At 44.1% G+C, this 14,175-nt stretch overlaps 1 protein-coding gene across 1 annotated transcript in view; it reads left to right on the top strand.

Moving 5' to 3' along the window:
• The window catches only part of LOC120225687 (transmembrane 4 L6 family member 1-like), a 34,641-nt gene extending 22,843 nt beyond the window's left edge, over positions 1 to 11,798 (top strand). Inside the window, exons 5-6 of the mRNA XM_039223872.1 lie at positions 5,409 to 5,492; positions 11,688 to 11,798. Coding sequence (XP_039079803.1) covers positions 5,409 to 5,492; positions 11,688 to 11,798 — 195 coding nt within the window. The remainder of the gene's footprint in view (positions 1 to 5,408; positions 5,493 to 11,687) is intronic.
• Positions 11,799 to 14,175: the final 2,377 nt, after the last annotated feature.

Raw genomic sequence — 14,175 nt, 5'->3', positions numbered from 1 at the left:
ATGCAACTTGCTGGCAACACCGTGACACAGAAACTCTCACAGTTCAAATCCAGTGGCATTGTGTGACAAAGTAGAAACAAAGCAAGCAAAACTCAGAGGAAACACAAAACTTGCCCAGCCATCAGCCCACATGGCCTGACTCATGGCCTCGGTGCCCAGGGGAGCATGGTTGGCTTCTGCTGACACTCCCACAAGCCAAATCAAGCACTCTGGGTGGGACTCTTTGGGAAGGAAGATGAAAACGGATCCCTTAATTACATAATACCCTTAGAGTCCGTCCCCTGTGTTGTAGAACTTGAGCTCTGGGATCCCTGCCTCTTTCTCTACTTCATAGGAAGGTTGTTAGGATAAAATGAGATAAAATGAGAACGTACTGTGTGCCAGGAACATAATAAGCTTTGATTCAATGTTAGCTAGTGGTGTGATTTCTGCCCCTCATTTTCTCTTGCCTGGACTACTGCTATTGCAATGCTCTCTTAACTGGCTTCCTGCCTCCAATCCCCACCTAAATCCCCCCTATACTCTGTTGCCAAATTCATCTTTCAACACACAAATCTGATTCTAAAATCCTCCAATGATTCCTTTGACAAGATATGTCCAGAATCATGTACATGACATATCAAAGTCTTCATCATCCCTCTGCAATGCGCAGGTATAGCTGTATGCCCAGCCTAGAAGGCCCTCACCCTGACCACCTGCAAAACTCCAACTCATTCCTTCAGATTCAATTGATGCATCATTTCCTTCAACCTCCCCCTTCCATTCCACACATAGTCAAACATCTATTTCTTTGCTTCCTACAGCATACTCAGTGTTGGCTTTTATGATGCCACTTACTGTCTTGTGCTGTCATTGTTTGCCTGGCATTCTTCCCATCAAGGCAGTTTAGTTTAGCAGGACCACAGGAGTGAGACCAGGTTCAAAGACTAGAAAGAATGGCAACTCTGACTCAAGAGGGGTACTTTTACTCTGGTTTTCCAGCCCTTCATCCAGCTGGCAATGCAGAGAACACACACAGTGCAATGCCATCCTCTGCTCTGTGACACTAAGGACCTCAGAAGCTATTCTGTAGAGAGCATAGTTGTAAGAAGGGGGAGTGAAGTAATCGGTGTTCAAAAACTGGTCGTAAGGAGCAAGACCAGAGGCAGGAGATGAGTGAGAGAAGTAAGAGGTTTCAGTTTCCCAGAGTAGGGATGACAGCTCGAATCAGGCCAGTGGCAGTGGATGGGAGAGAAGTGAAGAGATTTGGGAGACCTTACACAGGACACAGTAAATGACTGGAAGCAGGAGTGAGAAGGAGTTGACTGGAGATGCTATTAATTGAAGTAACCAGAAAGCAGAAGTCTGTAAGAAGATATAAATTCAGTACATGTGCACGTGCATGCACACACGCACGCATACACACACACGCAATCAAGGTACATAATAATGCAAATGGTCAGTGGCACTCCCAGATTTTCACAGGGAGTGCCCAAAATTCAGCCGAGTCAGCAGACAGCAGGGAGGGAGGAATTTGCTAGGTCAAGGAAGCCTGGAAGTGAGGGTTTGCTGCCTTTCATGCAATTTTAGGGCCAGGATAAGAGACATGTAAGATCCTGTCATTGGTCTTAACGTCTGGATGTTGGATTCACAGTGTCTTGCTGTACCACAGTCACACAAGCCATTTACTTACACAAGTGCCAGATTTCAAGGTAGTAGACTTGACCCTGGCTTGCCATACACAGATAGGTATAGTAGGTGTTTTTTTGAACAAAGAAATCAATGACATGTATAAACACATATAATAATATTAACTTCATAACATTGTAAACCTTTGATGAGATAACTTGGTAAAGCCAGACTATCTTTTATAAACAGAAAACTCCTGTTATCATTTATTGGAAATTTAAGTAACTGTGTTTAGCCTTACCCAAAGGGGCTAAACTACTTTATCGTATTCATTCAATTTTAATATCAATTCATTGATCTTGAATTCAATTCATTGACTATAGATTCATTCAATTTCAGTGTCAATATCTATTCACTCATTTTTATCAGTTCACTCAATCATTCAATGTGTACCTTAAATATATACTTTATATAAGACTTAACAAAGCAAAGATATATCAGAGACATATATAATCAAATGATCCAATGCTGTGAATAAAAAATAAATAAAAACAGGATGAGGGAATTGAGACTGACAGATGAAGACGATTTTGTATATCAGGGAAGCTTTCTCTGAGAAGGCAATATTTGAACAAACACTTAAATGAATTGAGGTGTTGTGCAGACATCTGGGGAAAGAGAGAGCAGCAAATGCAAAGACCCTATACTGGCAACAGCTATGGTCACATTTTCCGATGTCTTGGAATGGCTAGACATTCTTGTTGGGAAGCTAGACATTTTGAACTTTATATTATTGATTGTTGAACCTTGTTCTATAAAAAGTGTTGGATTTTTTTTTTTTTTTTTTTTTTTTTTTGGTAAGGGAGACAAGTTACGTGGAGTTCAGCTTGATCCTTTTGAGCCTTGTGTTTAGGTTTTGTAAGTGTAGGTCTAACATAGTCTTGGCTTTAGGGCTAGTTTAGCCCTGTAAATACATCATTAACCCTTTGAGGTCTTTCCTGAATGCCCCAGGAATTGAATAGTACTGTGCCCTCAGCTGATTAAAACACAAAGACCTTCCAGCTTTCCAGGTATCAGTGCTGGCAATTTTTCGACATCTAGGGTGTAGTCATTCTCTACTTGGCTTCTTGGAAAGTTATCCTATGTACGTACAGTTTGGTACTCAGGAACAGACTTGAAGGAACCCCTGAAAAGATTTCTTCCTCTGTGTGGCTCCCCTTCCCCTCTTCATTCCTCCTTTTTGCCAATTTTAGCCACCTTAGCCCCTCCAAACTTGAATTCTCCTCAGCTCAACAAGGTTGCCACGTTCTACTTGGATTCTGCTCCCTGCACCACAGACCGGAAAGCACTTCCAGGTAGAAATCTGGAGTGACTCTCAGGCTCTTCGTAGGTGCTTTTAATTCTCTGATTGGTGGTTTTAAAAGTCGAATTTGGGGGCACCTAGGTGGCTCAGTCGGTTAAGCGTCCAACTTCAGCTCAGGTCATGATCTCGTGCTTCGTGGGTTCAAGCCTCGCATCAGGCTCTGTGCTGACAGCTGGGAGCCTGGAGCCTGCTTTGGATTCTGTGTCTCCCTCTCTCTCTGCCCCTCCCCCACTCACACTCTCTCTCTCTCTCTCTTTCAAAAAATAAACAAACATTAAATAAAAATAAAAAATAAAAATAAATGAAAGTCGAGTCTGGCTGTTATGTAAATAGAATGCAAGATGGCAAGACAGGCAACATGAGACCAATTAGGAGACTATAAAGTAGTCCAGGAAAGGGTAGGGTAGAGCAACAGAGGAAATGATAACAGGTTATATTCTGGATAGATTTTGAATATAGAACCCAGAGAGTTTGCAGAGGAATTATATGTAGAAGTGAAAGAAAGAGAAAAATGAAGGCTTTTATTTATTTATTTATTTTGCCATGAGCAATAAGATGAGTTGCAGTACTATTTACAGAGAGAGAGAACACTGAGGGAGAAGCAGCCTCAGGAACTGGGAACTGGGAAAAAGATGAAAATCTGGTTTCAAGCGTGTCAAATCTCGGTTTCCTACTGACAGCCCTGGGGAGATGATACATAAGTGGTTGGTTATGCATCTGAAAAGAAGCATAAAGGTCAGAACTGAAGACATAAATCTGGAATAAAGAATGAACTTAAAGTCAGAACTAGGTGAGATCACCTACAAAGTGAGTATAGTTACAGAACAGGTTCAAAGCCTGAGGCTTAGGGGACTTCAACGCTAAGAAGGCAAGAAGCCAGCAGAGCAAAGTTAAATTTACCTCCCCATCATCAGAATATAATTTCTCTGTGGCATCTAAGACGTGAGGTTTCCAGTAAGAATACAAGGCACATGTCACAGCGCAGCCCTGAACAGCCATCCTCTCCCTACTCACCTCAGAAAGTACAACCCTGGACGGCCCATGTGTGTCTGAGACCTATCTGATTTGGAATCGGCCAAGATGAGTTTCTAAGTGTAGCATAATGTAGTGACAAATGTGCAGGATAAGCATTAGACACATGAGTTCCCCGCCGGACAATGGCTATAATTAACTAAACTCAAGTGAATATCAACTTCTCTTAGTTTCTGCACCTATAAAATGAAGAGATTGAGCTAAGTGGTCCTTAAAGCCTCTTCCATCTTTTTATTTTAAAAATCCTAGAGGGGCACCTGAGTGGCTCAGTCGATTGAGCATCTGACATCGGGCTCAGATCATCTCACAGTTCCTGAGTTCTAGTCCCAGACCAGGCTCTATGCTGACAACTTGGAGCCTGGAAACTGCTTCGGATTCTGTGTCTCCCTCTCACTATGTCCCTCCCCCGTTTACACACTGTCTCTCTCTCAAAAATAAATAAACATTAAAACATTTCTTTTAATTTTTTTAGAGAAAAAGTTCTTAACACCAAGATAGAGATATTTGTAATTTCATCCCCCACCGAAGATGTGCCCCCTAGATCTCTCCAAACTTTCTGGAACAAGCAGCGCCTCTTCATATATCTAACTGCTTCTGAACCCTGTGCCTCCCAGAAAGGTGGCTATTGAAAAAGGACCCACCAAAAAGAGACACTTCTCATCAAAGCTCTTGGGTTTCCAAGACTTAGGGCATCTGTCAGAGTACAGTCCATGCCATACCAACTACCACAACAGTTATTTGACTAGAGATAATTAAAAATTATTTTTAATGTTTATTTATATTTGAGAGTGAGAGAGAAAGAGAGAGGGAGCAGTGGTGGGGCAGAGGGAGACAGAGACAGAATCCGAAGGAGGCTCCAGGCTCTGAGATGTCAACACAGAGCCCAGTGTGGGGCTCGAACTCACTAGTGGTGAGATCACGACCTGAGCTGAAGTCAGAAGCTTAACCGACTGAGCCACCCAGGTGTCCCATGACTAGGGATAATTTAATGGGAAGAATGGCTGGGTTTGGAAGAGCTGAAAAGGCAAAGAGGAAAGTCTAAGCTACCTCTGCAGTAACAAATGCAAGATGTAGCTCCCACTCCTATGCCTGGGGAAACAAAGGGAAGAGATTGGAATGAGAAATACCTAGAAGCTTGAAGGAGAGGCCAGACGGGGCTGGGCTCCAGACCCTGGAGAGGGAGGCACTAGCCAACTGGCGCTGGTGGCCCAGGTCAGGCAGGGAGGAGTGTGGCCATGAGGCTGATTCTGCAAATGGTGAGGAAACTGCCAGTTGGATTCACCAGCAGCTGAGTATTGGGCTAACCTGGCCCCGTCATGGGGATGCAGCAGCCGTGCTGGGGTCATGCTGACAGGCATCAGGAGCAAGAACAGGGCTACATTCATGTCCGGTTTTCCTCTTCTAGCCTTCCTCTAGCACCCCCTACTGGTGCTATTCATCACAGCTGGCAGAAGAGAAGGGATTTGCAGAGCCCCCTCCCCAGAGTCAGGTATAGCAGATCCCCCTTATCCATGCCGGAAACGTTCCAAGACCCCCAGCGGATGCCTGAAATGGCAGATAGTGTCGAACCCTATATATACTGTTTTTTCCGGTACGTGCATACCAACGATAAAGTCTAACTTCTAAATTAGGCACAGCAAGCGATTAACAATAACTAATAATAAAATGGGACAATTACAACAATACGTCTAGCAGAAGTTATTTATGTGAATGCGTTCACTCTCTTTCTCAAAAGAACTTTCTGTACTGTACCCACGTTTCTTCTTCTGATTACGATGTGAGATGATAAAATGGCTGTGAGGAGAAGGAAATGAGGTGGATGACATAGGCCTTGTGACCTAGCAGTAGGCTATTGACCTACTATTGACCACCTGGACGTGGCTGACCTGGGGTAACTAAAACTGTGAAAATCAAAACCACAGATAAGGGAAGGACTCCCGTAGAGAAGAGCAGATTTAATGCTGGGAGACAATAGTTTAATAACTAACATACTCCATTATTTTAAAATTACTAAGAATAATACTGGGTTTGTAATCTCTAATACGTAGCATTTCTTAAATTCTCTTTTGAGCAACCAAAAGCTTCCTATATTTATTTTTAATGGATCTGAGCTCCTCCACTTAAAGGTATGCTTTTGAGCCCAGTAAATAAAGCTCCAACAATACCCAGAAGGCACCTATGTATCATATTCCACCACACACTCAATTATTATGTCAGCGTATCAACTAATGTTTGAGTGGCTACCACACACCTCCTGTCACTCCAGGCACTGTCTTCTCACCTGTGTGACTTGAGAGTCACCAGAAGTGGAGTTACTCTATGCTGGACAACAAAGAGTATTTTCTCCAGAAAACATAATTAAAAGGTAGACGTGCGCTGGCATGTTGATTAGTCTTCTAACCCTCTCCTGACACTATTCACAAATCCCTTCCCCCACATGGCCCCCTTACCACTCACGTTCACTATACGGTTGATCCCCCAACCTGCCTGTGGAAACAGAGAGATGAATATACCCACGTCAGTAAGGGAGGAAAAGCAAGATTTGGAGAGGTGTTCAGGTTACACCAGCTTTGCAATTACCTGAGCCATTATTTACACCCAAGTCTTCTGATCTAAAATCCAGGACTCTGGCCACCACACTAGGATGTCTTTTGCATAAATTAGTTTATCAGATTGGCTGGGAGTGTAGACCTTCTGGGGAAGGCTCAGAAACTACTCTATCCTCTCCCCCAGGCAGGCCCAGATCCCCTGTAACCCCACATCAGTACACCCAAGCAACCCAGATACTTCACAAGACTGGCCGCAGATGGCACCTCACCTCATCTGGAATCCTGCAAGGTGGAAATGCTGGGCGGCCTGATAAGTCAAGGCAAACCAAGGACAACGGAGAACCCCACCAATGGTTCATGATAACGGAGATCTGAGCACTGCCAGAAATGAAGGCCTGGAACACTCAAGGCTCTTTTCATGAAGGACAACATTGCTCATGCTCAGCGAGTGGAAACAGTAAGAACAACAGCAACAACAAAAAATAGGGACACTTGAGTGGCTCAGTTGGTTCAACTTCTGATGTCGGCTCAGGTCACGATCTCACAGTTTGCAAGATTGAGCCCTGCATCTGGCTCTGCGCTGACAGGGCAGAGCCTGCTTGAGATTCTTTCTCTACTTCTCTCACTTTCTCTCAATCTCAAAATAAATAAGTATATAAACAAACATTAAGTGTATACACACACACTCACTCACACACACACACACACACACACACACACACACACACACTCTAACCTGAGGCCTACCTTGGGTGAGTGAGTAGAGACACCCAGCTTCTAAGAGACACACGAAAGCCTCACAGGTATTGCCTCAGAGGCACAAACCTGATCCCAGACCTGGTTCCTGTGGCCCAAATGCTTAGCTCAGCTTCAGGGGCCCTTCAGAACTTTCACTGGAGCAGTGAATTCTAATTTTGTTAGAATCAGGAATTTTATTGTTCTGCATTTGGTTTCCATTATACACCCCAACCCACACACAAGGCTCTAGTGCCAAGAACTCTTGTGGGCTGACCATGATACGCCCTGGCATGCAAAAGAGAAACAGAAGAGCTCACATTCCTCCCCCTTTGCTACCTCCGTCCCTCCTGCACGCTCCACATAAACATTCATGGCACCTCACAAGTGCATACCCAATTAATAGAAGAGGGGTCGGTGAAGAAAAGCAGAGCCAGTAAGGAAAGCCAGATGAGCCCCGTGTTCATCAGTGAAACCAGACATTTATAGAGCTCCCGTTTCACACGGGCACTGAGGTGGTGAGGATACAGAGTGGTGTAACGTGCCTTTGATGTTCACAGATGATTTAATTGCCCTCTATCCCCAATAACAGACAAATAGATCAATGCGAACTAGCAAAGCTCCTTGGAAAATAAGGCATGGCCTTTTATCTCAGAAATTTCAAAGACCCTTTGCAAACACTCATTAGGCCCAACCTCATTCCGGAGACAGTGAGTGGAAGATCCAATATTAGCCACAGACTGAACTCTAGCTCTAGCTCTTCCGGCCCAACCTCATACAACCCCCTCTCCAGTAGGGTCTGATCAATGAACTGTTTTGCCTTAGTCAGGTATTCAGGTACTTCTTTCATTCAGCCTTCAGTGAGCTAGCCAGGTGCAATCTCTGTAAGGAAGCAGCTATGTTGCTGTAAGGAGGACTTCTCCCTTTCCGGAGATTGTAGGATGATCGCTGCAAGAGCAGATACAGCACGAGAGAGTGGCAGGGATTGCGGTGAGTCTCTGGCTTCCATCCCCCAAAGCTAAAGAATTATCAATCTCACCATACTCCATATATTCTATTTGTCACAGTAATTAGCTTATTTTGAGCACCAACTATACTCTCATATCCTTTATCTGGCTAAGAGGTTACCTCTGGTCGGAAACATGCAGGTGTTGATCCATTTTTAATGGATCAATAATAACTGTGACCTTGAACTAGATTGATTACTCTTGGAGTCTCAGTTTTCTCTTCTGTAAAATGGAAATAATATCAATCTCATAGAGTTGTGGGAACTACACGAGGAAACTTATGAAGCACTTAACATATGCCCAGCGCAGATTAGATGCTCAATAAATATTAGCCAATAGAAAAGTTCACCACAGGGGCGCCTGAGCGGATCAGTCGTTTAAGCATCTGACTTCGGCTCAGGTCATGATCTCACGGTTCATAGGTTCGAGCCCCGCGTCAGGCTCTGTGCTGACAGCCAGCTCAGAGTCTGGAGTCTGCCTCATATTCTGTGTCTTCCTCTCTCTTTGACCCTCCCCTGCTCACGCTTGTCTGTCTCTCTCTTTCTCTCAGAAATAAATAAAACATTAAAACTTTTTTTAAAAGAGGAAAGTTCACCACAATCTCCTAAAGCAAATATTAGATGTCATTAGTCCCTTTTTATAGATGAGGAAATGAATATTTAGAGATAAAGCATTTACCAAGGTCACCAGCTGTAAGTGACAGAACCCGGACTCAGTGGGAGTGTAACTGACCCAGATCCTGTGCTGGTAACCGCCATCGTCTGTGGAATGAGCCACGATGCCACAACCAGGGGCTCATGGCTACCATCCCACCCCAGCCACGCTCCCATTATCTTGGCAGGAGAGTGCAAGAAGCACTCTGGGAAGAGCAGAGATGGAGGGGCATAACACTGGAAGACTTGGTTGGCCCAGACATGAAGCTCCAACCCTCATATATAAGTATTGAAGCGATGGCAAGCAAAGAAATGCTTTGGTCTGAGATCTTATTATCATCACTTTTATTAAAATGGGGAAATTGAGGGTCACCTGGATTGCTCAGTTGCTTAAGCATCCAACTTCGGCTCAGGTCGTAATCTGATGATTAGAGGGTTCAAGTCCCACATCAGGCTCTGTGCTGACAGCTCAGAGCCTAGGTCCTGCTTCTGATTCTTGGTCTCTCTCTCTCTCTCTCTGCCCTGCCCTCATTCACACTCTCTCTCTCTCAAAAATAAACATTAAAAATTTTGTTAAAAATGTTAAAAAATGAGGAAATTGAGGCTCAGAGGCATTAGGTGACCCACATTAAGCCACATAATGAGTAACAGAGTCAAGACTGAAATCCAGGCTTTCTGACTCTGCTTCATGACATGGCTACAACCCTATAGCCTTACGTACTGTTGGCTCTTTCCTGGGTCTATATGCAAAACATGTCTTTGCTTCAACGGAAGGAGAAAAAGAAACAAATCAAACTTCACTGAGCACCTCCAGTGTGTCCAGCTCCTCACTAAATACCTTGTGTACAATCATTTAATCATGATGACCCAGAGAGTCAAGCTTAATTTTACAGAGAAGAAAACGGAAGTTCAGTCTCTAATTCAGGTAAATCTACCAACGTCACCACCTAGTAAGAAGCAGGGAACTTGAAACCCCAGCTTTGCCCACTCTACCCCCCACATCATGCTACCCCAGGGGAAAGCTTAGGAGAATCTGCTTTTTCATGGGCATGGCAAGCTCCAGACATCCTGTAACCATTTGGATTTTTTCTTTAAGAACTGAGACAAGAACAGCTCAGACTGTTGAGGGAAGAATTGTATTCAATACCCATATTACACTGGATATAAAGCTGTCTTCAAAGCTCATCAGAAAGACAGATAAAACCTGCTGCCTAACCCCAGCGTCTTGGACACTTCAAGAGGAGTGAAGAGGAGCCAGGGCTGGAATAATAGCCTGGAGGCCCATAAATTCCGTGGAGGACTCAAGATTTGTATCTTCCTACCCTCATCTGGCAAGTAACAACACATAATAATGGTGCTCACTACAGAAAACCATAAACTCAGAGGAGCCAGTTTAATTTAATTCCAAATCTAAAGCTATTTTGCTTCGGTGATTACAACTATTAGTTTCCTCCAAGATGATTGACTGTTCTTCCTTTCTGCAAGTACAGTTTGGGCCATCTCTCTGATTCCAACCTGCACTAAACATCGTGCTCTGCAAGACGGGACTGGAAGGGCTGGGAGGGAGTCACAAAGCAAGTCCCTTCTTGCAGGGGTCCCAAATCCCAGGAATCCCGGGACCCAATAAGATCCTAGCACTGGCTCCTAATAAGTCACTTTGATTCCCACCTTGGGAAATAGATCCCTTGTTGACTCACAACTGTCTGGGTTTTCTCTGCGGTCTGGGAAAAGCTGGAGCCTGCGCTGGATTCACCAGTGCACATTAATAATAATGAGCATTTTTCTCTCCTTCTTTCACACTTGGGGAAATGCTTTGTATTAAATAGATTATTCACAGTACATAAACCTACCAGTGTCACGTCAGGTCATGTTGAGGAAATGTCAAAAGAGGGTGGATAAGAGAGAGATTCAAATCACTTTTAGGATGTCTGTAGATTTCCGAAGCATCAAAGGCTTTGCTGTGTGGCTAGCCTGGAGGCAGTATGTACTGTCTCTTATCTGAATGGGGATCTGAGAGGCAACTAAATGGCTCAAACTAAGAGGGCTGTTTCCCTGTGTGTTCGAAGAAGAAAAATACCATTAGTCATGATAATGATGTGTAGTTACATAAGGCCTTTTATCTGTGCCTCTCAAAGTGTTTTAACCATTAATTATACCTCCCAACACACCTCTGAGGTAGGTAAAAACTATAATACCCATTTCACAGGTGAATAAAGGCCTACCAGGGAGGAGGAGTGAATTATCTGGGGCCACACATAGGCCAGTGGCTGAGCAAGCAATTCCTGCCCTCCAGGTCAAGGTTACAGCTGCCTTGTTCTTGTTGGCTTTTCTCTCTGAAGGACTGCGTTCTGGGAGAGGGTCAAAGACGCTGTTGTGATGCCACATCTAGGGGCCGATGGAACTGATCTCTCTTAGCCCAGGATGCCAAACAAAAGAAAAACAGCCTCTTTATATTTATAGAAAGCATAAAGGAAGAATAGTCTCATGCTGTGGTCATTGTCCCTTAGAATAGATGTGGCCAGTGATCCATGGGATGCTCAGGACACACCTTCGGCTATGACTCAGGTGCCTTGGGTCCTGACCAAGATGCTCCTTTCAATAATCACAGAGTCAGGTCTCAAGGTCAATCTGAACCACAGACATTCTGCACAGGAGTGCTTCCTAATGACCAGGGCTCTATCTTCTCCAAGTGTCTCTCCCATTGCCCCTCATCTTCCATTAACCACTGTTCACACCACAGGAGCACATAGCCAGGATGCCTAATCCTGGGGACTCGAGAAAGCTCTTCAAAGAAAGAGCGCGAGAATGCTGGCAGAGGGATGGAGAAGAGAAGTGTTTCAGTCAGAGGTAACAGCACATGAGGTTGAAAGGTGGGAGAGAGCACAAGTGTGAGGAACACAAGTGTGAGGAACACATCATCCTTTGTAGATGATATGCAGCATTTGTGAAGGAGGAGGGAGTGGTAAGAGCCAAAATAAAGAATTTTATAGAAGAGCATCATTAGATAAGTGGAGCTGTGGAAAAAGACAGTCAAGTCTGTATTTGGGGAGTACTTTGTATTCCAGAAGCCCGATAGGAGTCCCAGGTGTGGGTGGAGAGATGTGGAGTTCAGCTGGGACATGCATGGGACATCTCCCTAACATTCTCTCCAAAACACCCCTGGGCCTGCTCCCACATTTTAGGTTTTTGTTACCATAGTACCCAACCTCCAAGAACCAAAATCTGTATTAAGTATGGACTACTTTAGAACAAATTACTCCAGAACTTAGCAGCTCAAAATGATGAGCATTTATTACCTCACAGTTTCCCATAATCAGGAATCTGGAAGCAATTGAGCTGGGTGGTTCTGGGAGTTCTCTCACAAAATATTAGTCAAATTAATAGACAACCAACACTACTGTCATCTCTAGGATTGGTTGCAGCTGAAGATTCTTCTTCAAAGCTCACTCTCATGGTTATTGGTACACCTCAGATTTTCATTGCCTATTGGCTGGAGGCTTCAGTTCCTTGCCACATGGGCCTCTCCATAGGGTAGCTCACAACATGGCAGCTGGCTCTGCCCAGAGTGAGAGATTAAAGGGTGAGGGGGGAAGACACCCAAAATAGAAGCCCAAGTCTTTTATAACTTAATCTTAGCGGTGACCTACCATCGCTTCTGCCGTGTACTATTGGTCACACAGACCAGGGTGTGTACAAACCAGTAGGCAGGGATCGTTAGAGCCATCTTGGAATCTGGCTACCACAGTTGGGAAAAACTGATTCATCCAGTTTTGTCTCCTTTTCCCCTCCTTTGTTAGTTCCTAGCTCCACAAACACTGAGCGTGCCTTCTACTGGTACATGTACTTGTAGTACTTGGACTTAGTACATGTACTGGTTTAAGAACAGTGCTAGACCCTGGGTACAGGGACTACCAGACACTGCCATTCCACAGGTGTTTGTCTTGTCTAGTCAGTGGAAATGAAAGATACGAGTCCGGAGAAGATGGAGAAAATTTGCATCTACACTTAACACCTATGACGGACCAGGCCCTTTGCTAGGCACATCAGAGATTTTCATGTCCACCGTAATCCAACAAGGTAGACGCCAATATCCGGTTTTATGGATAAAAAAAAATCTAAGATTCAAAATACTTAGGAATATTGCCCAAACTCCCATAACTAGTAGATACCAGGAATGGGATTATAATTTAGGCTTCCAGGTTATGGAGGGAGGCATAGCTCAACTATTAGGAAAGAGCTCAACCATTCAATTCCATCTACATAAACTTAAAAAGATGCAGAGAAGTTATGCTGATGATCCATCTCAGGCCTTTTTGCCTGTATTATTCTTCCCTCACCTTCTGCTGCAGGGATTAGTATCCTAAGACTCGAGAACAGAAACTTTATAAGAAGAAATGAAGAAATAATAGAAAAGTGGAAAGTTCTTTGGGTTTCCTTTTTAAACTTTTAGAAAATTTTACATATACACAGGGTCAAGAGAAATCCTCATGTATCCATCCCCGAGCCTCAACAGTTCGACAGTTTGCTTGTTTCCAGACTTGAGGACTGCCGTCTCCCCTGACTGCTGCCGCATGTTGAGAGGTGTTTGGAGAAAGAGGTTGGAGGGCCCTCACTCATCCACTGGCTGTCAGGTTTATTACTTTGTCTCTCATGGAGAGTATTTTTACTTCATCTTGACCTCATATTCTGTGGTTTCTCTTGTATATGTGACAACTTGACATGTTCTTGCTCTGAAAGCAATGTGATACTGGAGAAAGAGCATTGGACTCAGAGCCAGAGACTGGACACCACTTACCAGCCACATGACTGGGGCAACCACTCTGAACCTCAATTTCTTCATCTCCAAAATTAAGGTAATGATGCTACCTTCACAGTGTTGTTGTGGGAAATAAATTTCTAAAAGTGTATGTGTTTAAGTCCATCCAGGCTGCTGTAAAAAATGTACCACAGACTGACTTTAACAACAAACGCTTATTTCTCACAGTGTTGGAGGCTGCTTAAGTCCAAGATCAAGGCATCAGCAGATTCAGTGTCTGGTGAAAGTCTGCTTCCTGGTTCATAGAGAGCTGTCTTCTTGCTGTGTCTTCCCACGGAAGAAAGAATGGGAGAGCTCTCTGAGGTCCCTTTTATAAGGGCATTAATCCCAGTCGTGAGGGCTCCACCTTCATGACATAATCAACTCCCACAGGCTCCACTTCTTCATACCTTGAAGTGTAGGATGCATTGAC

This window comes from Hyaena hyaena, unplaced genomic scaffold (assembly GCF_003009895.1).
Source record: "Hyaena hyaena isolate Hyena2069 unplaced genomic scaffold, ASM300989v1 scaffold_1478, whole genome shotgun sequence".
NCBI classification, from domain to species: Eukaryota; Metazoa; Chordata; class Mammalia; order Carnivora; family Hyaenidae; genus Hyaena; species Hyaena hyaena.
This window is presented reverse-complemented; position numbering and strand designations above follow the sequence as displayed.